The sequence below is a fragment of the Dioscorea cayenensis genome, chromosome 4 (assembly GCF_009730915.1).
Source record: "Dioscorea cayenensis subsp. rotundata cultivar TDr96_F1 chromosome 4, TDr96_F1_v2_PseudoChromosome.rev07_lg8_w22 25.fasta, whole genome shotgun sequence".
Classification (NCBI taxonomy): domain Eukaryota; kingdom Viridiplantae; phylum Streptophyta; class Magnoliopsida; order Dioscoreales; family Dioscoreaceae; genus Dioscorea; species Dioscorea cayenensis.
Genome location: NC_052474.1, coordinates 20,166,096 through 20,193,435, shown reverse-complemented (window position 1 = coordinate 20,193,435; position 27,340 = coordinate 20,166,096). Strand labels below are relative to the sequence as shown.

General features: G+C 32.9%; 3 protein-coding genes across 3 annotated transcripts; 2 read left to right on the top strand and 1 right to left on the bottom strand.

Moving 5' to 3' along the window:
- The first annotated feature begins 4,982 nt into the window (after positions 1-4,982).
- Positions 4,983-9,160, top strand: LOC120259228 (uncharacterized protein At4g06598-like). Its single transcript, XM_039266799.1, is given in 5 exon segments — positions 4,983-5,030; positions 5,032-5,708; positions 7,191-7,266; positions 7,390-7,516; positions 8,532-9,160. Coding segments are annotated over 5 exon segments (1,125 nt in total). The 3' UTR covers positions 8,729-9,160.
- An 899-nt stretch (positions 9,161-10,059) lies between these two features.
- On the top strand, positions 10,060-10,750 carry LOC120259429 (SKP1-like protein 11). The gene has a single exon (XM_039267031.1). The coding sequence runs from the start codon at positions 10,120-10,122 to the stop codon at positions 10,747-10,749; it is 630 nt and encodes a 209-aa protein (XP_039122965.1). The 5' UTR covers positions 10,060-10,119; the 3' UTR covers position 10,750.
- Positions 10,751-11,266: 516 nt separating this feature from the next.
- Positions 11,267-14,286, bottom strand: LOC120258030. Its single transcript, XM_039265368.1, has 3 exons — positions 14,089-14,286; positions 13,565-13,710; positions 11,267-11,533 (listed from the first exon to the last, which is right to left on the bottom strand). The coding sequence occupies exons 1-3, from the start codon at positions 14,231-14,233 to the stop codon at positions 11,519-11,521; spliced, it is 306 nt and encodes a 101-aa protein (XP_039121302.1). The 5' UTR covers positions 14,234-14,286; the 3' UTR covers positions 11,267-11,518.
- Between the last annotated feature and the right edge of the window lie 13,054 nt (positions 14,287-27,340).

The window sequence follows — 27,340 nt, the reverse complement described above, 5'->3', positions numbered from 1 at the left end:
TTGAATCAAGTGAAAGCCCATCACCACCGTTGGATCTAATGGTCCAATGATCGTACGGCTCTGATTAAGAAACCACGTTTGTGCAGCGTTGGTACGATGGTCCCTCGCCACAACTTTTGAGCTGTTATTCATCAGCGCTCTGGGTTTCCAACTTCCCACTCATCTCGCGATATTTTGTCAATTTATCGTCTCACGATATGAAGGACGCGAGATATTGGGGCGCGCTGCTTAGCTGGACGCACGTAGCGCAAGGGCGAATCCCAACGAACCCAGCGGTTCTGGTATATTGTTCCTTCGCAGCCCTTTTGCTTATCATGCTCCATCAACCCAATTATGCGTCAAGATATTTTCCTTTTTTATTTTTAATTTAAAAACCAACATCATTTTTTTCATTACAAATACATGAAATGAATAAAATAATTTGACTCTTTAGAACGTTTCGACATTTTCTGTTTATTAAAAATGTTAAAATATATATTTATTATTTTATAATAATTAATAATTGAATATTTTGTTTTTGTGTATCTTTTCTTTAATTTTAATTTTTATGAAAAATACTCTGAGTTTTTTTTTATTTATAATTTAATAAATTAATTTAATAATTCATTTTTATAAGTACACATGTGAAATTACACACTTATACTACTAATGTGATTTTTTATTCTTTTTTTATTTAATTTTAACAATGAAGCAAAGGTTACTTCAAGGTGGAAAATTTCATTGATAGATATTTAATTATTATTTATATGAAATTTAGGAACAAATGGTGGTTAATTATGTAACTAGAACGTTGGAAAATTAAAGTCAAAGCTTGATCATAACTAAAAGTCAACTTTCAAATCCCACACATTATTTTTTTAATTTGTAACACTGAAATGAGGTCATAAATTTAATAAACCTTGAAAAATATCAAACAACCATATAAAATATGTTAAAAATTTTATTTGATTGTGATTTGCTAAGCATTTTTAAGTACATAGGATATAGCTCAAATGTAATTTATAATTCACACATGTCACCATCTCTCTATGATTTCCTTGTTTTTAAGTTTTTGTGTAGTTTGCAATTATTATTATTATTATTATTATTATTATTATTATTATTATTATTATTATTTGTTTTTTCCTTTTTTTTTTTGTCAAAACTAAATCATGTGTCTGTGTTATTATTGCCATTTGCGCATAATTAGTGCAAACAACTAGGAATAATATTAAAGCTATGGGGTTTTTTGTGTATACAAAATACAAAAAATATATCGAGAGTTATGAAGAAAAATTGAAAATTAACAAGATTTTTATAAATAATGAATTTTTTTTTTCAACATGAGGAGAGAGTTCAACTCTTATTATATTTATAGACTTTGTTACAATAAAAGATAATATACGGAAAGGAAAGAAAATAGAAATTCAAATCAATCATACAAAGAATGGAAAAATCAAATTGGAATCAATCAATTACTATCTTGAGTTGTCACTTGCCATTATTTTTGTCCGCCACTTGTCGTGAATAAATGAGATAAATCCTCTTGTTCCAACTTACTGTTTTGAGATGATTTGAGTCTCCATACAATCCCTTGAATTATTCTCATAATTAGGAATGACATCTTTGAATTGATCAGCTTATTTATAATCTTTCTTAATAAGTTAAGGGTTTACACACAAGAGATAATACAGGCTTTTAGTAGTCATGGAGATTGGGCTATAACCCCACATTCATAGTTGAGAACCCTTAGCATTATTAAGTTGAGTGTTTTGAATACTGACAATGAGCTTACCAACACGTACCTTTTTGCAGTAGGGTTGATGCCGCTAAACCAAAGATCCTTTGGTGAAATTATGCATTCATTTCATTTCATTGAAAAAAAAAATCACAATTATTCCCTCCGCCATAATTTTTTTACGAAAAACAAAAATTAGAATTACTTTTGCATTTTTTATCGTTTCATAAAAATAAATAAGAATAATTAATAGAATATATAAATATAAATCATACAAGCAAATAAGAATAATTAGTAAAATATATAAATATAAATCATTTTTATAGAGGTGTAAAAGTAATTTCCCATTTTTAGAAGACATGCACAAACATAACCCTTTAAAAATTACTCATAATAAATCTTTATTATTTTAAAAATCACTATTTTACTTGTTTTTCCTTCAATTTTTTTTCTTCTCGCCTGGTCAAGCTCACATGTCAAACAATGGTAAAAATGTAATTTAAAAAAAAAACAATTACATTAAATTACTCTTAACTGTTTAAATTATCTGTCATTTTAATTTAATTTTTTTTTCAAATCACTTGTAATTATTAAAATTTTTATAAAAACGTTACTCACTCTTGTTTATTTTTTCAATTGTGTTTGTTTTATTTAATGAATGTTATTAAAAAAACGAGTGTGCATCAATAGAAGTAATTAATCAAAATGAAATGGTAATATTATCCAATCACTATAGTTCTTTTTAGATTTTAAAAGTTTTAATAACAACTTTAATAATTAGGTAAAATTTAAAAGTGATAAATAATTAGAAACCAAAAGAATAATTTAAAAAAATAATAATTAAATTAAAAATATTAATGGATTAATAATAAAAGTTTTGAAACGGTAGTCCCAATTGAATATTTAAAAAAAAAACTATAACACATTGTACTTGTAATAAGGTAATTGGTATTTTAATTTCTTTTTAATTTAAAAGTCACACGTAGAAAACCTATATGTGATTTGAACATATTTCTAAAAAAAATGCTTAAAAATACTTTTGATATATAAAAAATTGATAGAACTATAGTAGTACTTTTCCACGTATATAATTCTAAACCAAGGGCAAAAATACAAGGTTTGACAAATATACATTATATATATAATAAATTAAAATTTTATTTATGAGTATATATATATTTTTTATTATTTATAAATATATATATATGGAACAGGATAGGATAGGGGCAAGAGGGGGATGTAGGGAGAGGATGGAAAAGGAGAGTTGAAAGGGAGGGTGGACCCAATAATCAGGGTGTGATTGGGAAATGATTCATCCACATGGAAAGGAATTGGTCCCTTGTATCCTCATCAATTGGGTCCCTGTATAATCCCATCCTTGCCCTTGTATTGGCCTAGCCTTGATTGTCCTTAGTCCCATACCATTGGTTTTTTTTTTAAAAAAAATCTCCCAATTTTACTCTTTTAAAATGAAAAAAAAACATTCAATATTATTTTCAATTAATATAGTTTTCACTAACACGATTTTTTTTTAGATCTCAATCATGCATTGTGAGAGAGTTGAACCCTTGCCTTTGCAATGGATATAAATTTTTTTTTCTAGGGGGCCAAGCATATTATTAAAAGTTATGACGGAATTAGTGAAAAACCAAAGGGGCTAAACAATAGATTTTTTATAAATACTTTCTCAAAAATTTATTTATTTTTAAATTGTATGCTCATTTATACAAAACTATAGGGATTTGTAAAAAAAACTAGGGAAGGCCTCTTCTTATTCACTCTGTTCAACTATTGTGACGGACTGACGGTAGCATTTATGCATTCTTTAAGCACATCAATACTTTCTCAAAGTTTCAACATTTTCTAATCAAATGTTATACTTTACAAAATCGGAGAAATATGTATTATCTAATTTTTTTTTAATTTTAGTAAATGTGGACAATGCATAAACTATTAAATTTTGAATAAGAAGGATTTCAAATCTTCACTTTATAGTAGTAGTATGTATTGTTTCTATCATGGTTTTGTTTGTGTCATTGCTTTTTTCCGTCCTTGTACTATTTTTTTTTTCTATTTCATTTTGATATATATAATTATCCATTTTATATAAAAATAATCTTTGTATTTATTTTATTGTGTTTCAAACAACCCTAACAAGTAATAAGCAAATAAATCACTTGCATTATTATAATTCCATATGCATTCGTTATAACTTTAATTATCAGACATAAATATGAATATATAATTTTTTTTAAGAAGCAATATAAAGGAAAAAAATAGTAAAATAATTTATCAAAACACCTATATATACATATATAAAGTTTAGGAGACAAGAAAACATTGAGACATTCTCTTTGTAGCCAGCCTAAGATTATGTACATTTTAATCATTAAAAATAAAAAGAAGTCTTTAATGTACTTGATTGAACATTTTTTTTTCTTTTTTTCTTAAAATAAAATTACAATAAATATTTAATAATAATAATAATAATAATAATAATAATACCCGAATCCGCAAAATATCTCTTGTTCTTATCGGGTTCTGGATCCCAAACATACCCGAATCCGCAACCAATATCTCGTAACTCGCACCACGAGATATTCGAGATGAGATTTTACGATATTTTGACGTTATTTTGTCGCAATCTCGCGTCCCATCTCTTACCAACCATTACCCTCCTCCTCCTCCTTCTCCGCCCTCTCTCTCTCTCTCTCTTCATTGCTTCTCAATCTCCGACCTCTCTCATCGAAACCCTAGAAATTTCCAAGACGAAATCCCCATCAAGGTTCATCGCAGGATCGAATCCGTATTCCCAATCAGGTAATCGCATCACCAGGTCTTGTTTCTCTTCTTTGCATTTTTCGAATTTTTGAGTGTTTATCCTGTTTCATTACCTGATTTTTAGTCGTTTATCCTCACGATTTGGGGTCTTGTTTGATCTATTTCGTTTGAGATTTTCTCTTGGTCGTTGTTGTTTTGTGATTTCTCTGCTTTTCGCGGTTGTTTTTTTGGTTTTGTGATTTTGGTGATCGTGTGCTGAATCTCGAGTTGGAAAGAAGTGGTGTTTTTGGTGAAAGATCGTGTTTTTAGGGTTTGTTGATGCTGTGAAATCTTTGTTGATCATCTGCATTTGCTAGCTGATGGTTGAGATCTCATTGCGAATATTTCGAGGCATTGGAGTTTATTTTCCACAATGCTGTTTTTTCAGCTGAATCTTCATGTGTTTTTGCTTATAATCTACGCTGGATTTATAGGCATCTAAACAATGGCGAATGCAAAAGGAACGCCAAACTTTAGGAACCCTGGGAGCTCTGGGAAAGCAGTCGTTTCTACCTCCGAAGAGCCCCTATCCAACGATACCCCCATCTTATGCTGATTATGGAGCTAGTAGCCACAGTGTAGGTTCTAAGGGCATGCTGAAACCAAGAGAGGGGCATAGACACCACCAACGGACTACCTCAGAGAGCTTCCTTATCGATGAGCAGCCGTCCTGGCTTGATGATCTTCTTAATGAGCCAGACACACCTGTGAAGAGAGGAGGTCACCGGCGCTCATCTAGTGACTCTTTTGCATACTTGGATGTGGGGAGTGCTTATTCACATGTAGATACTTTAGCTCCTGAGGTTTATAATAAGCACAGGCCACTAACTTCAGCGCCTTCTTGGGGATCTGAGGATTTTGATAGCATGAACGACATGCAGCATGGTTTGTATTACCCGGAGGCAAGTTCATTCTTGAGCTCTCAGAATAGAGTATGGGATTCTGTGTTGAATACCGTGAACCACCCGACCAACCATCCATCACCGAGGGACAGGAGTTTACATCAGGGACCATCATGTGCTGTTAAAGAACCTGATACACTGACACAGAATGCAAGTGATAAGCAGAGCCAGGTTGATTCTTCTTCCGAGGTGAAATGTTCATTAGATAGGAAAGAAGTCTCCCAAGCTAAAAATTTACAAGCGGAGGTGGATCCTAAGAGAGTGAAACAGTAAGTTTTCTTCTGATCAGCTTACTCATCTCTTGAAATGGTATATTCTATTTCTGGATTTAATTAGTCGTGTTTTATTTGAAATATTCTGTTATGGCACAATTATAAGTTTTTTTCACTTTAGAGACTTGAAAAGGAACACATGCATTATCTCTCAAGCTTTGCTTTAGTGGTGTGTAGATATTTTTGTTTTGCTTTAGTTTGCATGCTAATGTTTTTTGTGCTTTTCTGTTGTTATTATTACATAAAGATCACACTATACTACCATATCCACTTGCTTGTGAACAAATTTAACATGTGCAGTCATGTACTTTGTGTGGATACAGTGAAACGGATGTGGCGTAAAATGTGCATTTCTAGACGTTTATCTCGATTTTTTTATTGCTAAACAAATTCTAAGCATCCGACCTAGGCTCTTACTATATAGCAGGTCTCCTCGTTGCTTGTATATAGATCAATCCCCATGTGGGAAACTCTGATATGTTCATTCATTTTTTTTTCCATGATTTCTATAATGTGATCCTCCTTCAGGTTGTCTTTTATTTCCTCAAGTGGGTATCATGGCTTCAATGATCAAGCAGTAATTTCAAGACATTCAATTGATACTGTTAGATCATCTTTCTTATTGGATGATATGATATTGCCATAGGAGTTTGAAAATAGATTGCATTGTGTTTTGCTGAAGTAACGATTTTTTACTGCACTATTCATCATCCATATTTATGATCGTTGCACAAAGGAATAAATTACTGATATTTCAGTTTTTTTGTTTGTTTGTTTGTGTTTTTTTTTTTTGAGGTTTATTTTCTGCACCAACTGACTAGCTATTCCAAGGGTTTTCAAGCAAACCTGTAGCTAATTCACTTTATTTCCTACCACTTGCAATTTTAAATTAATATCGGACAAAGGTAACAGAAATAATTGGTGGCCTCAGTCACTTCCTTTAAGAGTAATAAATGTGCAAACCAGAAGAAATTATTTTGTTTAAAAGGCTTTTTAAACTGAAGCCAGTGAAAGAACTTTTCCCCGATAAGTTGTGGATCAAGGTCATTGATATTTTGTTCAGCGCATTCATTTATGTTTGGTTGGTTTGAGTGCGCAAAATGGAGCTTCATTCTCATGGATGAGTGGCAAACCAACCTATGCTGTCACTCAGGTGCCTAGTTAGCTGAATTTGGACATAGTTCACTGCTGCTTGGCCACAGTCAACTGGTTGCATAGACTTGTAACTTGTGTATTCGAATCTCTAGTTGACTGATTATTTTGTTGACCATGGTGTGGAAATCATAAAGCAGCATGTGTGTGTGCTTGATTACTGTATTGACTTAGTATAACATTTATGCTATTTGTGTTCATGCACCTTGTATCTGTCAAAGATGTGCCCTCTTGCAAAAATATCAAATGGTTTTAATCCATATAGATAATGGCAAATTAGAAAAGAAACTTAATGACTTGAACTGCTCTTTTTTGTTAATATCTCAGGCAATTCGCTCAGCGATCTCGGGTCCGGAAGCTCCAGTACATTGCTGAACTGGAGAGACATGTTCAAGCATTGCAGGCAAGTCTTGGAGTATATGAATGACTTTTAATTTTTCAGCAATCTATAGTTTGGACGTGGGGAAAAAATGCATTTGATATTGCAAAGTGAGTTTGTGTATTACCTTTGCAAATAATTATGCAGGCAGAAAGATCAGAAGTTTCAGCTGAACTGGATTTTCTGGATCAGCAGAACCTTATATTGAACTTAGAGAATAAAACCTTGAAGCAAAGGTTGGACAGTCTGCAACAGGAACAGCTCATAAAATGCTGTAAGTCATTAATTATACTTTTAACCATGTGTGTCGGCTAGTCTGTATTGGTTCATGAGCATGAGATCTGATATATTTAGCCATAATAGCCTAAAAGATGTGCTGGGTTCATAACTCTTAATTATTAACTCGTTTTTATCATTTTCTTGAAATTTCTTCTAGGTTTAAGGTGCAATCTGAGTTTAGCTACATGCTTGCAAACTTCACTAACTGGATTAAGTGTGAAAGCAACTTTGTCTCATGAGTATTAGCTGACAGCAAAAACATTCCGTGTGTCTCTCATGTGATTTTTGCACTATTTCTCTTTTTCTTTTTAACCTTGAGTAGATGATGGTTCACAGAAATGGCTGAATTAGCCATTTTGATCGTAGTATTCAATCAAAGTTTAACAACTAGAAATTGATCACCAAATTTGTGTGGTCTCGAATCCCTTGCCTTCTGTCTTAACGATTCTGTCAGGTATTGTTGACTACACCATCATCAATCTCCAGGGGCAGAAAATCCAATACAAGTATAATTATTTGGACTTAATATTAGTTGTAAATCAGAAAAAAAAAATGTTTAGATGAAGGAAATTTGGTAGCGCTGCTAATGTTTGCATGCTATGTTCTTTTTAAACTTCTAATGCATAATATAGTAGCATGGCATGTTTGTCAGAAATCACAGTAGGTTCACATATGCATAGCCTAAAGGGAATGTTCTACTTGGATACTCGTCCAGCTATCTACAAGTGCCATAAAGTGCTGGCTATTTCCTCTTTAAACTGTAGAAATTAGCGCTACATATGGACTGCTTTTTCTGGGTGTTTGTGTTAATTGTTTCTTGTTTTCCTGTTTTTGTGCAATTCCTTGTGATAGGCTCTTTTATGAACTACTCTTATGTGATCTGGACCTTGATAAATTGTGTTGTCATTGAACTCACCCTTGTTACTTATTGTTATGTATAATGCTAAGTTTACTTTGCCGCATCACGTAAACATAGAAATTACTCTGAAGTTTATTATGGTTGCTAACAGTCCAGCATGAGATGTTAGAGCGAGAGGTTGCTCGTTTGCGATCATTGTACCTTCAGCAGCAACAACCACAACAGCCACCTTTGACTCATGTTCGCAATAACAGCAGAGACCTTGACTCCCAATTCGCCAATCTTTCTTTGAAACACAAGGAAGCAAATTCCAGTAGAGATTCATCCACCGGTCCGCTCCGTATTTAAGACATAACTTTATGTTGCTCCTCAGCAATTCTTACAATTCTCACTGCAAGCAGTAAGCTGGGTCCCTTCAAAAATCATGCCCAAGGTTATGGAAGGTGAATAATATTAGAACCTGGCCTTATTCCTTTTCACTTGTTATGCTATGTGCACCTGGCAGTCGATCATCGCCAGCTTAACGTCGTCATTTGATGATCAACTCGTCTGGGGTGTTAGGTTTTTTTTTTCTTCTTTATTGTGTTGTAGCTTGATGGTTACTTATTTCACCCTCTATTTACTTTGTATTATCATGACTTTTCTCGCCTGCTCTCACTGGTAAACTCTTCATACCAAGTCATTTGATATAAAAGATGTATCATTTTTATGGCACAGTAGTTATTGGGATGCAATGCATTGCTATGACAGTCATTCAAGGAAATTATTTATTTTTATGTATTTTTTTGCTCTTAAATTAATTTTATAAATTGATTGTATTGAAGAGTGATAAATCAGGTAATAGATTTCCTTTGTCATGAGAGCCCTGCCCTGTTTTAGTCATTTGGATGCAATTGTGTGTGTGTTTTTCATAGTGTTCTTTCTGAGGTTTTGAATCTTATGTGGGGATATATTGAGCTTAAAATTATTGTATTTTATTTGATCAGGATTAATTTTAAATTTGCATATTTGTCGCTATAATGTGTGTTTTTATATATAAACCCTCATAAAAATCATATTTACCCATGTAGATCCGGGAAATATCAATATTTTCATGTGCGGTTATATATATATATATTTATATCAATGATTTTTTATTATATTGATAACTCGATTAAGGTGAAAAAGATGAAGCTAGAATTGGATATATATATATAAAGAGTTTCAAACTTTCAATCGACTCTAAGTCTAATCACATTAAAAATTAAATAAAGAATTTTGGGTGTTTTGGGGTTTAATGGAAATATACTTTTTATGGAGGTGTTTATGCAAATTTTCCCATAAAAATCACCTCATTATATATATTTATCCAACAACGACTTTAATCCAAATCAAACAAATCTATCTAATCCAATTTGACTCGATCTAAAACCAAAAATCTTTCTGTTTTTTTAAACTTAAAATCACAAAATCTATCTCAAAGTCCACTCAAAATCAACCAATCAAGATCAATATTATTCCCATATTAATCCTACTTCTCTTTTCAAATAATTTATCCTTATCACAATAATAACTTTCCAAGTCCTATTAAAGTAACAACTAGCTCTCATAACCAAACTCAAAACCTCTTTCTCTCTCTCATCTATATATCTATATATATCTATCTATATATATATATATATATATAAACCCTCCACACACAACAACAACAACAACAACAGCACAAAGAAGAAGAAGAAGAAGGAGAACTAATTAAAGAGATGAAAGGAAAAGCAACAACGGTTTATGATGACAAGGGAGAATCCTCAACATCCAGAAGCATGAAAAAGGAGCAGGAGGAGGAGGAGGAGGAGGAGTTTAAGAAGAAGATGGTGATACTAAAGAGCAAAGATGGGTTAGAGTTCAAAGTAGAGTTAGCACTAATAAAACAATCAGGAGTTCTTTCAGTTGTTGCTGAAGAAGCACAAGAAGAAGAAGAAGAAGAAGTAGATGGTGAGAAGGTGTTGAGAATTCCATGCAATGAAGTGAGAGGTGAAGTTTTGGATTTGATGATTATGTATTGGAAAGAACATCATGATCACAATGATGGTGCTATTATTGATGAAAATAAAAAGAAAGATTATTATGATGAAGCTTATGATCAGGCGCATTTGAGAAATTGGGATAAAGAGTTTGCAGGGGATATTGAGAAGGAATTGTTCCTTGAGTTGTTGATGGCTAGTAATTTTTTGGACTCAAGGAAGTTGATGAATTTTGCTTGTCAGACTGTGGCTCACAGGATTATGGACCTGACTGTGGAACAAGTTAGGGAATTTTTTGAGATTATTGGGGACTTCACTCCGGAAGAGGAGGAAGAGTTGAGGAAGGACAATGAGTGGGCTTTTGATTGATACTTAGATAATCATATGGTTCATCATCTTCTATTTTATTTATTTGTTTATCTATTTTTATAAGAATTTGTTATTAGGGTTTAGTTTAGTGGTTGTGGATTGTTATAGGTGATTGTTTAGTGTAATAAAGTGATTTAGTGGAGTGCTTTATTTTATATATATATATTTCTGGTTTGGTTTTTGTGTTAATTTTTATTCTGTTTATTTTCAAGTAAGTTGGGAGTGGATACATAGCAAGTGCTTCTTTCAATGTTTATTTATTTATTTATTTATGAATGAACACCCTGCAATAGCATGTTTCTTTCAATATAGTTATAGACTCTGCTATGGTTATTGAAGAAATTTTAGACTTTGGTTGTATTTGGTAAAAGACATCAAGCTAAATGCCTCAAAATATTAAGCTCCACAAAGAAGTAGATAAATGAAATAATGACACGGAAAGAGTACTTGATCAAACACAACCAACACCAGCAATATATCAATACAAATTTCATCATGTACCAAAGAGAGTTGGGAGTGAAAGAATTATTTTTCACCATCTGCTTAATTTAAAAAAAAAAAAGTTGTTTCAGAGTTAGGAGAAATTTAAGAGAGTGATCTGCAACAACTTTTGCAGATGGTATTTAAGACCAATAGTCATCAGATACAGCAGTTCCGAATATGCCTCGGACATCTGAAGGAAAAAAAAAAGGTTCTACAACATGTTCAGATTGAAAATTGCCGATAAAATTCTGCACCCAATTTGGTTTTAGCATCCAGTTGGTGTCATTCAATCACCTTCTTCCTACAAATTCAAGCAAAGCAAATAAATTCCAATGTTTGCGGAACATTACTGATTTTAATAATTATGATGCTAGAGAAGCAAAATAAAATACAGTGTTGAAAGCTATAAAACAAACTGCAAAAACCAAAAAGAACAGCAATACTAAGTCAAGATGACAAGAAACAAAATAATAGTTGTGCTAACAGGTCTCTGGATATTATTTGCTTTGTAACATCCAAACGGTATCACATTCCAGGCATTCTTACATGGTCAATGAACTAAACTTGACCACAAAAATGGGCAATAGCATGCCATATAAATAGGGTAAAAAACGGGGTCTGTGCAAGTTTGAGCTTTGTTCTATCGCATTTGCTCAGCTATGTTCTGATGTCATATGTCAAGGCAGGCTTGGTTTACCTCGAAATTAGAATCAAGTTTAAGTTTGTCATGCAAAAAGCTCATTTATAGAGGTACTAAACAATACAAATAAAATAATACTTTTCAATCAATCAATATTCCATAGGGTTTCGACTATATAAAACCAAGCCATAAATTTGTAATACTAATGAGTTTTGTTCACTAATTATATCTTTTATTTAGTATACACTATATAATATATAAAATAAATCATATCATATTTTTTGGACTATCCGGTCAAGCACGAGCTGCTTGTGAACAGACTGATCATTTAACAACACTGTATATAATCCAATCCACCAGCTCATCTAAACATTCCCAGCTCATCATAAATTATGTTGTCTCACAGCTTCTCCAGATGAAAGTTAATTTTCACCAATCGGTTATACAGAATCTTAGGGTTATTGGGTTCACGGAAATTTGGTTTGGTTGTACTTTATAATACTTGGTTTCAGTGTTATCAATAATCTAGAACTAAATCTCAATGTGCTACAGCATATATGGCACAGAGGACTCGATATAATTTTGAGAATAGTGAGGAAAGTGACATCTATATCAATTTTGAATTTGAACTTAAAAGGAAACAAATATACTCAGATACATTTCTCAAATAAAAGCCTCTTTATCAGGCACATGTCCAATACTGGTTTCATGAGAAAAGTTGGGAAAGGGAATGTCACAGTTAAGAAGTTGGTGCAATCAAGGGGAAGAATAAGATAATATTAGGAATCATCAAAACAACAGCAAATAAAGATCTTGCTAACAAGTGAAGCACATCTGGTCTTATATCACAAATCATATTAACTTGTCACCAAGCCATATTTACATCCTTCCTACTGCTTGGAGTAGGACCACTTGGTATTAATTCACTTTCTTTTCTGTTGGCCTTTCCCTTAACATTATGAATTAACTCAAACGTTCTCTATTTGCAAAACCTACAAATTCTAGGCATCAGGAGAGATGCCGATTGCAAGAAAAAAAAACATGCTCAGATGTGGAATATAGACATATAACCATTGTGGGAACAGATCCTATTCCCTACCATACAGAACCTCCAACTCAATCAACTACTTATGCCCCCAGTATCAAATATCAATGTAAATGTAAACAAACTATACTGATAAGTCTACCGCACAAGTTAATGCATCATATACAAAGGCATCTGCCCCCCGCTGCCCACCAACATGCGAGGGCCCACTGATGTTTGATGACAATTCATGGCAATAAATGAGTGGCATGATCCAATAGGAAGTTTCACATCCAGTCTATTTCAGCTAAATGAGCATCAATGTATGAGAATGATATCCAAATCGGCAAAATTTGTAGGCTTTCATAGCCAAGCAAATCCACCATTCTTTCATTGTTCATTAATAAGAACAATATCCATATCAATCAAATGCCCTGTTCCATCATCATTCATTTCTTAATTCATAAATAACTCATCACTACAGAATCTCATTAGAACACTTTGAAAGGATTGCATTGATGCAAACAAAATTAACAAGCTAGATAGGCATTTATATAATGCTAGAACAAAGAAAAATATTCTTCAAATGTTCAACTACCATCCAACCTAGCAAAACAAAATATAATACAAAAGATACAAAAAAATTTGTGGGCACAACAAACACTTACTTGAGAAGCCACAGAATGAACAGCTGAAATTGGAGATGATCCATTCGAAGAAGAACCAGCAAATATGGCAGAGCATTCACTGTATGCTCTTCCAATCCCCACTCCAGCACCAAAAGCAACAGTTGCCCACCGTGAAGTCGGGGTCCCTTGATAACATCAATGAATTATACATATATATAAACTAATAGCAAGCAAAATAATCATATAAGAGACAATAAGCAGACAATGAACAATTCTTCATCCTCTCAAATGAGGTCCCTTAATCAATGCGATTGCATGCCCTAACACCACGTATTTATCAAATTCATCAAATTTTCGATCTAGAAAACCATTAATCCTCTGAACCACCAGCTAAAAACTTCAATTCAATGAGCATCAAATTCATCTATTTACGATCTAGAAAACCATGGGAACCCTAAAATCACAATTGAACAGAATCAGACAAGAAACGGTGACAACCACACCGATGATAAGGTAAAAGGATCTGGAAACGAAACTCTATGAGAGAAGAAGGAGGGTCTTACGAAAGAGGAGGAGAGCCGCGCCAGCGCCGGCGAGGGTTGAGTGGAAGGAGCGGCGGATGGTGAGGTCGAGGCAGGCGTCCCATTTGGCATCAAGATCGTACTTTGTGGGGATCTCGCGGCGCGAACGATGCTTCTCTTCCGCCATTGTTGCCCCTTCTTCGAGGTCGTCGAAGCCAAGAGAGAGAAAAGAACGAGGAGGTGATGATATAGAGCGGCGGTTTCCAAATCAAGGGGTGAGATCGTGGCCGTTGGACTAACGCTCCCCGGCCATCTCAACGGTGCAAAATAAATTTAAAAAAAAAAATTAAATTAAAAAAGGTTTTTTTTTAGTTACCATCTTAGAAAAAGTGAAAATAATTTTTTTTTTTATTGTTTTAAGGAAATATTTTTATGAGATAAAAAAAAAAGACAGTTTAAAGTTCTGGTAAAAAGATAAAACTATTAAGTTAATTAGATATGGTATTATTCAAGTTTCCATGTGTACTTTTGTAATTGATCGATTGGCTATTAACTTAGTTAGTTATTACTATTAGTGAATATTAAGTTAATGTGTGCAAACTTCAATTTTAGTTGGTCAATCAAGTGTGAATTTGATTTTTATTAGATATATTGGCCTTACTCTAGTTAAGTTCATTTTAAGTTTAGTTGATTATTATTGTTATTATTATTTGAAAAAGATTAATTTAATTTTGTATTTTTGAGGGGTGTGTTGTTGATTTGGTTTGATGTTCATGGATTAATTATGTTAGGTGTTAGGTTTGTTTGTTTTTTTTTAAGTACAAGTTTACTTGCTATTGGTTTTGACTTGATAAGTTATGTTATGCCAAACACAGCAATAATATGAAGAAAAACAAAAGAAAATAATAGCACACAGAGATTTATGTTGTTCGGTTTATATGACCTACACCCACGGGCAGGGACATAGAGATTTCTTATTCTTCTCTTTCGTGAAAAAAACTCATATAGATGATACAGATAAAACCCTATATATATCCAAATTAAAATAAAATAATATAACCCATGATGGATCGGGTCATGTTAGGCGCCCGAGCCAAAAGCCCAATCACGGATTTTTCATTGAAATCTCTAATTTAGGGGTTAACTCCTCAAAGTAGGGTCGAGTCATAATTTGGACAGGGGTTACTAATCACAATCAATTTCAAATTCAAGGCATCTCAACAAATCTCCACCTTGACTTGAATTTTCCCATGCATCAAGAACCAAGAACATCCCCTTGCCATCCACGCCCCGAAGGGCCTCACGCTGTGCGGATATTCACCAAGTCCAAGCTATGCTTGAACTTTTCTCTAGGTAAAGGCTTCATCAACATATCTGCTGGATTGTTTGCTATGGCTATTTTCTCTATGGAGAGTCGTTTGTTTTCAATAACATCCCGAATGAAGTTCAACCTGACATCAATATGCTTTGATCTTTCATGTTAGACTGGATTCCTCTCCAAGCTTAATGCACTCTGACTATCACAATAAATAATTGGTCTCTGCACATTCAAGCCCAAAGCTATCAACAAGACCATGCACCCACATGCCTTCCTTCACCCCTTCTGTCAGTGACATGTATTTTGCTTCAATGGTAGACAAAGCAACTGTAGACTGAAGTGTTACTTTCTAACTGATGGCACACCCAAATAGGGTAAAAATATAGCAAGTCAAAGATCTCCTCTTAATAAGGTCTCCGCCATAGTCAGAATATGTATAGCCAACAAGACCACCAGTATAACCATCAGTACTATAAACCAAGAAAATATCACTCGTACCTTTCAAATATCGCATAATCCATTTAACTGCCTCCTAATGAGCCTTCCCTGGATTACTCATAAACCTACTTACCACACTAACTACATGAGCCAAATCTGGCATAGTACATACCATTCCATACATCAAGCTACCAATAGCATTCGAATAAGGGACTTTACTCATGTAATCCCTCTCATCATTTTGTACTAGGTAAGGTATTAGCATCAAATTTAAAGTGTGATACCAAAGGAGTACTAACTGACTTTGAGTGTTCCATCTGAAAAGACTGCAACAACTTTTCAATATACTTCTGTTGTGAAATATATAACAGTCCTGCTTTCATGTCTCTCCAAATCTCCATATCCAACATCCTTTTGGCTGCACCTAAATTTTTCATTTCAAACTCATTGCTCAATAATACCTTCAAACTATCAATTTCAGCTTTATTCTTAGCTGCGATCAACATGTCATCCATATATAGCAACAAATATATAAAGGAACCATCTACAAGCTTTCTAGAGTAAACACAATTATCATACTCATTACGCACAAAATCATGAGAAACCATGAATGCATCAAACCTTTTATACCACTACCTCGGGGACTACTTCAACCCATACAGTGATCTTTTCAGCAAATATACACGGTCTTCCTTTCCAGAAACAAAAAATCCCTCTGGTTGTGACATATAAATCTGTTCCTCCAGATTCCCATGTAAAAAAGCTGTTTTGACATCAAGCTGTTCTAACTCCAAATCAAAAGCACTTACAATGGCTAGATTAACCCGAATTGTTTTGTGCTTCACAACTGGTGAGAATACTTCATGATAATCAGATAATCAATTCCCTCCTTCTATGAGAAACCCTTTGCCACAAGCCTTGCTTGGAACCTTTCTGGTTCAACTCCAGGAATCCCTTCTTTCTTCTTGAACACCCATTTGCATCCCACTAGTTTTACACCCTTTGGTAATGGAACTAGTTCCCAGGTTTCGTTCTTTGCTAGAGATTGTATCTCCTCATTCATCGCAATCAACCATTCTGATGCTTCTCTACTCTGCACTGCCTCATTATATGACCTCGGTTCATCAGAATCAATATGTTCTCCTACTGCCAAGGCATAAGCAATAGAGTTAGTATTAACAATATTGACACAATCTGCATACCTCAGAGGCTTTTTAATTTCCCTTCTTGGTCTCCTTGCTGCTATACTCTGTGATTCAACAGTTTCTTCTATTCCTTTTTGAGCTTCAATCTCAAACTCCACCTTCTGGTTAGCACCCTGATCTTTATTACCTGCAACATTATCAAGCTCATTTCTCTGGCTAAACATAGCAGATTCATCAAAAGTAACATCTCTGCTAATAATAAATTTTGGAGTTCTATCTTTTTCATACACCACAATGTATATCCTTTAACTCCAACAGTATACCCTAGAAATATGCATTTCATTGCCCTTGGCTCAAGTTTACCATCATTCACATGAGCATGACAACCAAATATACGCAAACTAGAATAATCAGAGGGTTTACCGGACCATACCTCTTGAGGAGTCTTCAAATCAATTGCAGTTGATGGAGACCTATTCACCAGATAACAAGCATTGTTAACTGCTTCGGCCCAAAATTACTTAGAGAGGCCAGCACTTAATCGCATGCATCGAGCACGCTGTAACAGTGTTTGGTTCATGCGTTCTGCAACTCCATTCTGCTGTGGTGTATATCGTACAGTGTGATGCCTCACTATACATTCTTTCTTGCATGACTCATCAAATGGTTTATTACAAAATTCTAAACTATTATCTGTTCTGAGTGTCTTTGACTTGTTTGCCTGTCCGCTTTTCAACCATAGTCTTCCACTCCTTCAACCTCCCAAACACCTCATCCTTTGATCTCAGAAAATATACCTAGACCTTTCTAGAATAATCGTCAATGAAAGTAACGAAATACCTGCATTTGCCATGAGACTCAACTAGAGAGGGACCCCACAAATCTGAATGAATATAATCAAGAATACCAGTTGAAGTGTGCTTTCCAGAACTGAATTTCACCCTGCGTTGCTTTCCCATAACACAAGTCTCACAAAATTTCAGTTTCCCACTTTCTGCACCACCCAACAATCCTTGTTTGCTCAACACTGCAAGCCCTCTCACACTCATGTGACCCAGTTTGTAATGCCATAATTCTGTTCTATCATCATGCTGCTCCGAGGAATGAGATACAACCATTGTTCCCATCACTGAACTGCCCATCAGTAAGTAAATACTATGCTGCAATCTACCCTTCATGACTACCAGAACACCTTTAGAAACTCTTAATTGCTCACCATCACCAGAGAAACTGTACCCCTGTTTTGTTAGAGTACCAATAGCAATCAAGTTCTTGCGTACACCAGGAACATACCATGCATCAAATGTTCTGACTATTCCATCATACATCTTAATCAGCATGTAACCACCGCCTTTCAACACTAAGCTCCTCATAATCACCCAAATGCATACTGCCTTTCCAATCCTTTAAAGAAGTGAACAATTCCTTTGAGAATGTCATATGATAAGATGCATCAGTGTCCAAGACTCAAGTATTTGCAGAACCTGAAATACTAACAGTCAAAACATCACTTCCCAAGCCTTCATCAGAACTATCCACTGCTACATCATCATTATCTTGCATCACTGTAATTCCTTTCTGCACTATAGATGCACTAGCATTACTACTTGATTCTTTATTCTCATTTCCCTTCTTCCTCTGTGGGCAATCTTTCCTGAAGTGACCTTTTTCTTTACAGAAAAAATAACGTAATCCTCCATGTCTCGATTTGGAACGTGATTTTCCCTTGTTCCTACCATCCCGTTCCTTGATCCTGCCTCTGCTAACAATCAAACCTGCTTCTACACCATCTTCTTTGGAACCAGAAACCTTCCGCTTTAATTCCTTAGATTGCATAGCATCTGATAAGTGCTTGAGTGAACATGTTTTTATGCATGTTTTACATACATTGAGCATCATATTTTATACGGTTTATGTCTCATTTCGTGTATTGGGTGTTCTTTTATGCATATAGGTTGTGAAGGCATTGGGATTTCAAAAGGGAGCGAAGATAGGCTATCATGGCATAATATTGGGAGTTCTTGTGCAAATCAAGTTGGAAGACACAAGAGGAGTTCGTGTATGAGGAGATGTGTGCCAACTTCCATAGTTTTGCAAGCCAAATTATTAATGGAAGGGCACAAAGGTAGCCATGTCTCCACATTCCTCCTCTTTGTAAAGATTTCAAGACCTTTCAAGACGCATTGATGAAGGAAAAAGCCGTATAGCCTACCATATGATCGTGTGGCCTTAAGAGGAGAATGTTTATCATCGCATTTGTGGAAATCACTGTTGCAAAAGTATTGTAGCAAGTTTACTATAGCGATCTTGTAGCGCGAATTGCATTCGAGCGCCCGCGTGAGATTCCGCAGCGGCGTGCATTCCCGCGACCAGCGCGTGGAAAAATCCACGCTGCGCACGTAGACACGTGACGAGCAGCGATGTGAGGCTATAAATACACCTTTTGGCCAATTCTAAAGGGTCTTTTTGCGGAGCTTTGAGCATAGACATTTGAGAGAGAGCGGCTGGGGTTTGAGGAGAAGGTCTTCGCTCGATTGAGAGGAGTTCTTCACCAACTTTGATAGATTCCTTCGACGTCGTAGCATTTTGGGGAGCCATTGGCGACCTAGCTCGAGAGGAATCGCTTCGAGACGATAGAACTACCAATCAAGGCCAATCCGCGCGAATTCGAGGGGGTTTTCTCTATGGGTTTTATTGCTTTTCATTGTATTCATTATTGTTTTGTAACTAGGCCCATGGAGGGCTAAACCCTAGTGGGTATTTGGGCATGTGAACCCTAAGATTTATATTTTTGGATTGATTCTCTTAATGTTTCTAGTTAATCCGAGTTGTCTTGAGTTTTAATCTTGTGATTTAATTGCTTGCTAGTGTTGTTAATCCTTGTGGTTGATTTACATTGCATGATTTAATACTTTGATGTGAGAGGTCTCCATTAGAGTTAGATTTCCAAGATTAAAGAGGGTTGAGAGGGTGAGCCTTGAGATGGAGGAGTGTCCCCTTTCCCTTTCGATTGAGTGTTTCCTATCTCCGTATTCCATATTCTCTTTGCAACCATATTTGGTGTGAGGCGTGAGATTGCTCGATTTCTCCGCCGGGACCTTGTAGAGGGTTAAGATCCTTCGACGGGGAATTAGGGTTGGATCTACATTTAGGAATCGGTTTCACTCTTAGGTTTCCTTTAGAGCATATTGCTGGTCATATGGGGTGTGAAGTGTTGAGATTGGTTGATTTCTCCACAGGGACCTTGTAGGGGACTAGTGCCTTTTTGTTTGGAGACAAGGATTGGTTATCGTTGGACTACCTCGACTCATTAGACTCGATTCTAGAGCATTTAGTGAATCTTGAGCTTTAAAGAAGATCTTAGGGGGATCATTGCCCGAATACCTCATCCTTAGTGATTGAGACTCTTCTACTTTATTTCTTGCATACTTGTTTGCTTTTGCTTGCAATTAGTTCACTTCATTATATTCATTGATTCCGACTAGATAATTGAGAAGTGGTTATTACTAGTACTTCCGTTCCCTGTGGATTCGACTACCCGGCTCATCGGGTAATTATTACGTCGACACCCCTGCACTTGCGGTTTACACACGCATATTCGGACGTGTCAGCATCCTTCACATCGCTAATAGAAATACTGTCTCTACCATATAGCATAATATCAACAAAATTCTCATATGAATTTGGCAAGGAACATAAGAGGATGATATCTTGATCCTCATCATCAATTTTAACACCAACACCTTGTAGATCTAGAATAATCCGGTTAAAATTGTCAAGATGATCTTTCACCTGTATATTCTCTCATCATCCATAAGGTATACAAACGACGCTTTTGATATAGCCGGTTGGTTAGGGATTTCTTCCGAAACTTGCTTTCCGACTTCTTCCATAATCTCTCGCGATCGTTTCATCAATGACCTCTCATAAGACTTCATCAGTTAGACTCAAAAGAATAGCTCTAAAAGTCTTTGCCAAAATCTCTGCCTTCTCCACCTTCATCTCCATTGGTAATTTTCCTTCTCCTTCTAATGCTGTCGCACATCCCTGCTGAACCAGAATCGCCTTCATTTTGATCTTCCACAGAGTGAAATCATTCGATCCATTGAATTCAAGGGACCTTGCTCTGATGCCACTTGTTATGCCAAACACAGCAATAATATGAAAAAAAACAAAAGAAAATAGTAGCACACAGAGATTTACGTGGTTCGGTCTATATGACCTACGTCCATGGGCAGGGAGGTAGAGATTTCTTATTCTTCTCTTTCGAGGTACAGATAAAACCCTATATATATCCAAATTAAATTAAAATAATATAGCCCACAATGGATCAGTCTGTTGGGCAGGCCCAACCCAAAAGCCCACCACAGATTTTCATTGAAATCTCTAATTTAGGGTTAACTCCCTAAATTAGGGTCGAGTCATAATTTGGATAGGGTTACAATCACAATCAATTTCAAATTCAAAGCATCTCAACAAGTTAGTTAGATTTGATTAACCATTTGATAGCCCAGTGGTATGACACCAAAGTGTAAAGGAGGAGGTTATGGGTTCAAATCTCTCCGATGTAGTACTGTTCGGTACTTTTTACATTCATAAAACGGGCGCTTATTACCTATTATTCAAAAAAAAAAAGTTAATCGGATTTGATCCACTTAAACCTAACCAATTCAGTCTCTTGATTTGGTGTCATCTATTTAATTGATCTAGTTTTGATTTTAACTCAATCATTTTTTTAGCTTGGGGCTTGAAATTAATCATTCAGCCCGCACATCCTCACCTAGTGCATAGGTTTTGGGCAACAAATCTATACCTAGACTTGTTATTACTATTGTGTACAATGAGACCACTTTCAGTTTTTATAATGAGCTAATATTGTTGGGCTATCAATCCTTTGGTTGACTCAATCTATGCAATTAGTTTAATTTGTTTTAAATAAATTTAGTTAATTTGGTTTGATTGATTGCATTTGATTTAATTTAGTTGATTTGCTCGGACATATTCATTTTTTTTCTACATATGCTACAAACGCAGTCAGAGATTTAAGCACATGTTAGGAATTGATTGTCCCCTTGCACCTTCACGAGGGTGATATGAGATTTGCATTGCAAAGTCGCACATACAACCGGGGACCCCATTATCGCTATTGCGTCAAGAAGACTTCAACTTTCTATATCAACGCCTTTCGCATTGAGGTTAATGCCATTGAGCTATGAACCCTTTGGTTTCAATTTTTCAATTGATTTAACTCAACTAATTTGTTTTTATTTTGGAGAAAATTTAAGTGAAGTATAATAGATAAAGTTCATGTAGAATAATTTAGTGAGAAAAGTAAAAATATTTTAAAAAATTTATTATATTTTAATATATTTTTGAGATATGTGTCAGAAGCTCAATGAGTATTATACCTACTCCACTACACCTAATTCGACCTTTTTTTTCAAATGAGTTCATTTTGGCGGGGTTCATACTTTTGAGTCTGTCTTCCTTCTAGTCAAGTAGAGATTTTGGGCTTATTTAGGCATATTCTTATGTTGAAGCCAATAAGATCATCATAAAAAGGCCTCAAGCCCTTTTCATCATCATCCCGTCATCAAAAGGCCCGGTCCCCAAGTCCATTTCATTATCAAAAGGGCCTTAAGCCCATTTTATTTTTTTATGAAAAACCCTCAAGCTATGTTGGAAGACCCTTCAACCAGTTAGTCTGGAAACACTTTTACTTAATAGTTTTAGGTGGTATTTATTTCACCGGATTTAGAGCTTTATGTAATTATAATTACAAAATTATTGAATTTTTTTTATTTAGGTGGATTTAAAAAAATCATGGGAATTTGAACTACAATGGCTTATAGACTTTGAACTGTGTCAAATTTGAGCGTAGTTCATAATGCATAATTTTAATCTATAAAGTATGTCTCACGTGGCCACTTATCAAATATATATAGTATTGAATATTTTGATCTTGTTAACAGTTTAAATATATTTAAAAGTGTTATTTTAAATTTAAATTCTCACAAAGAGTATTCAAATAATTATTTTAATTTTAAATTCATAAATATATAATTTTTTACCATGAATTAGATGATTTATCATTTTCAATTATTTAATTATTTTGTTTTTTAAATAAAAATATATTATGGCTTATTCTAAAAAAGAAATTTATTAATTTAACACATTATTTTTTATCATAAAACTACATAGTATATGCTTATAAATAATTTTTTAGGGCTAAAATAAATTAGAGGGATAAATATAACATATTTAACATAAATATTAGACAAATAAAATACATTTAATGAAAGATGCTCATTTCTATGTGGTTTGATATTTTTAAAATTATTTTATTGATTATAGAAATATTTATATAAATTGAACTAATACAACCAAAATTTAATATATATATATATATATATATATATATATATATATATATATATATATATATATATATATATATATATATATAATTGTTTATTTAATAATTAATAAAAATTAATGCTCATTGAATATAAGGTAGTCTTATCTTAGGTGACCATATACTAAATCTAGATTTATGAATTTTTCCAACCAAACACAAAATTTTATAATCTAGCATTCCAGCTATATCAAACAAAATACTAAATTTAACACTCATTGTATTTTTTTAAATACGATGAATTACTATTATATTGTAATTTGAAAATCCACGTGACTGGATTTTAAAAAGCTTTAATGGGCCTCAAAGCTCGTTAGACCTCAAATGTTGGAGGACTATGACACCCCAATTAGTGATTTTAAAGACTGCGGAAAACTTTTTTTGATGAAATGAGGTTTTAAAAGATCAAAATGCACTAAAATTGGTTAATAGGTCAAATCTATTGTAGAAGGTTGGGTTCAAACTTTATGGGTTAGGTCTATGTTTAATAAGTTGGATCCAAATTAAATAAATTCAATCCAAACGCAGTGAGTTCAACCTTAATAAATCTTGTCTGGAAATTATTAAATTATGCAAAAATTGTATAGACAATTACCACACCTTCATATGGATGATAACCTTTTTTTTCTTTTGAGTGAGAGGTTGAGGATCAATTCCTCATTATATTAGCTGAAATGAGTGACATGTTCACTATATAAAAAAATAAAAAACAAACAAACAAATAGAGAATTGCATAAGTAACATGAATCAACTTTGAAATTATTGTTATTACTATTATTATTATTATTATTATTTTAAAATCCAAAAGCTTAATAGGTACGACCTCTATCTCCTTTTGTGAGAGATCTTAAATCATTTTAGTTACCCTTTAAAGTTTTCTCTCCCTCATTTTTTTTTAAAATCCAAAAGCCTTCTCTCAATTTTTCTTCATCTCCTCTCCCCAAATTGTATTTCCTCTTTCAGTTTTTTTTTTTTAATTCAAATTATCGTTTCGATCAAATCAAGGTTTGAAAATTTAAAAATATTATTGTAAAATAATAATTATTTAATAAATATATGTACACATAAACAAAGAAGTAATAAAATAATGTTGTAATAGGTTTCACGAGTTGAAATTTTTATGTCCGCATTTATATCATCCTTTTCCTCCATTCTAATCACATTTAAAACTAGTTCTCTTTTTCCGCTTAAATCCTAAACTTTTTAGGGGTTCGAATTAGGGATATAGAGTTTTATAGGTTTTTAGGCTTTTAAGTTTAATAAGATGGTTCAGAGTTTTATAGATTTTAGGATTTTAGAGAGTAGGGGTGAGGCCGGTGAGGGTTTAGAAGTTTAGGAGAGAAAGAATGATCCACATCATTTTATTTTTATTTTTTTTTAATTTAAATTCTTATATAACCTAAATTTGAAATTTTAAAATATTTTTAAGTGTAATAATTCTTATTATTTAAAAATAATATTTAAATAATTATTAAAATATTGATATATAATTAGTTTTTACTAAGGCTATGTTTGATTGGCAACATTGAAAATGGTTGAAAAAGAAAATTTTTCCATGGAAAAATGTTCCATAGAAAAATTTTACATAGAAAATGAAAAAATAATTGTTTGATTGGCATAATTTTCTAACTAGAAAATCAAAAATTTTCTATGGAAAATTCAGATTTTGTTATTTCATTGCTCTTATTTCCACGGAAACATTTTCTATGAAAAAACCTCATTTGTTGTTTGATTGCATCAATTTTTCCTTGTAAAAAAGTCACATTTTTCATAGATTTTTTTAAAAAAATTATTAAAATTATAAACAGTAGAATTGAATCTTTATCAGTCGAAATACTACGGGGATCTATTCACTTTGGATAAATATATTTAAAAATTTTTATCAGAGTTATATAATTTTATCTTTTTAAAAATTTAAAGAAATTTTTAATAAGTTATTTTAAAATTATAAACAGTACTCACGTGGAATTGAATCTTAAATTTATTTCAAAAATATTATCCGAGTCGTATAATTTATCTCAAATTTAAAAGCAAAGGAAAAAGCTTTAACTAAATTTTTAAATGAAGGATTATTTTAAATATTCTAGATCATGGCGTTTTTAACTACGCTTAGCGATTTAAGTTTTACGAAAGCTTTTTAAAAGTGGAGACGGGAAAAGAAATTTTTAAGATTGATTTGAGGAAAATAAGGTCGTAGTGAAGTTTTGGCAGAAAATTTTGCGTAGCTGAAAACGAAACTTAAATCTTTGAAAAATGATGAGTGAAAAATTTTTCGAGGAAAATAGGGGCGATCAAAGTTTTATTTTCAATGAAAAAATATTTCCATATTTTAGGTTTAATATCTGATGATATGAATTATATATATTTATATATATAACTAAAAGATGAAAAAGATAATAATTAAACAAAACATCCGAATTATTCCAGTGGCGTATATAACTAAAAGATTATTAATCAAAACATCAGAATTATTCCAGTGACAAAATAAATAAATGAGATATAAATAAAAAGCTACATACTTCTCCACGTCGACAGCAGGGATTCGAACCTGCGCGAGCAAAGCCAACAGATTTCAGTACTGTCTCCTTAACCACTCGAGACATATCGACGTACTTGTTCTATGTTTTGTTATAATATATATTTTATCGTTTTAATATAGGAGTTTTTGTTGATATTATTTAATTATTTTTAACATGAAAAAATGATTTTTAATGAGTTATAATCAATCTGATTAAGGATCCATTTAGGTGAGAAATGATTGAAATAAAGGTCAATAAAATATGAGGACGTGAATAGAAAGTCAGAGTGAAATTGGTGTTGTATTGACAAATTTATTGTCCCAAACTTTAATTTCAAATAATATAATAAAATCTTAAAGTTGAGAAAGAGAAACCAAACAAAAAGGGTAAAAATGTTAGTATATTTTTGGTTTTATATATTTTTATCATGATTCTTCCCTTATAAAAATTATCATGTAATCCGGGATAAATTAAGTGGTTAATAAAATAAAGCCATCTATTCACAAAGAAATAAATAGGGATATGATAGTTTTCTTTCATCGTGTATCCTCAACAATAAGTCTTGCGGGGGATGACTGGTTAAAAAAAAAATATATAAAATATATATTTTAATTTCTAATATTAATAATTTTAAATCTCTTTATTATTCTTGAAAATAAAAAGTAAAAATTAGTAAAAATGATAAATTTAAAAAACACACACACATATATATAGTATTGTTTTTCTGTCATGCAATTACACTTCCTACGGATGATTAGATTATTAATACACGTACCTGTTGTTGATAATCACAGTGAATTTTCTATAATTATTATGGTTGAAGATGTGCTTGTTTGTTTTATATATTTAAACAAAGGTGAAAACCATTTTTAAAAATATTTTTATAACTATTCTTTTAAGGTAAAAAGAATCATATGTTTGATTTTTAAATAAATTTTATGTGTTTAAAATTTTAATAATAATGATATATTAAAATTCTAAATAACCATTAAAGTAGAGCTTATATTTTGAAAATTAAGAAATAATTTTAATGTTGATGATCGCATCATCTCATTGTCATGCATATAACCATCTTAAAAATTAAAGTGATATATTACACGATCAAATACATCATATGTTTAACGTGCGGTATTAAAATCATCTTAATATCCATCAATATCATATAAATGATTACATGCTACACATTTCATTTTCAATTTTATATTTCTCCAAAAATTTCGTACTTTTTCATTAATTTAAGTGACACAGGCTTGTTTGATTTGTTGATAAAATAGTCTGCATTTTCTAAAATAGGAAAACTAGAAAAATTGTTTATTACTGTGTTTCTTCTTCTAATTGTTTGAATAAAAACCAAAATGTTTTAAAATTAAAACCGATAACAACAATTTTAGATATTTTTTAAATTTTGTTTTTAAAAAACAACGAGAAAATTTTGATGATAGCAATGCAGCTAACTTCC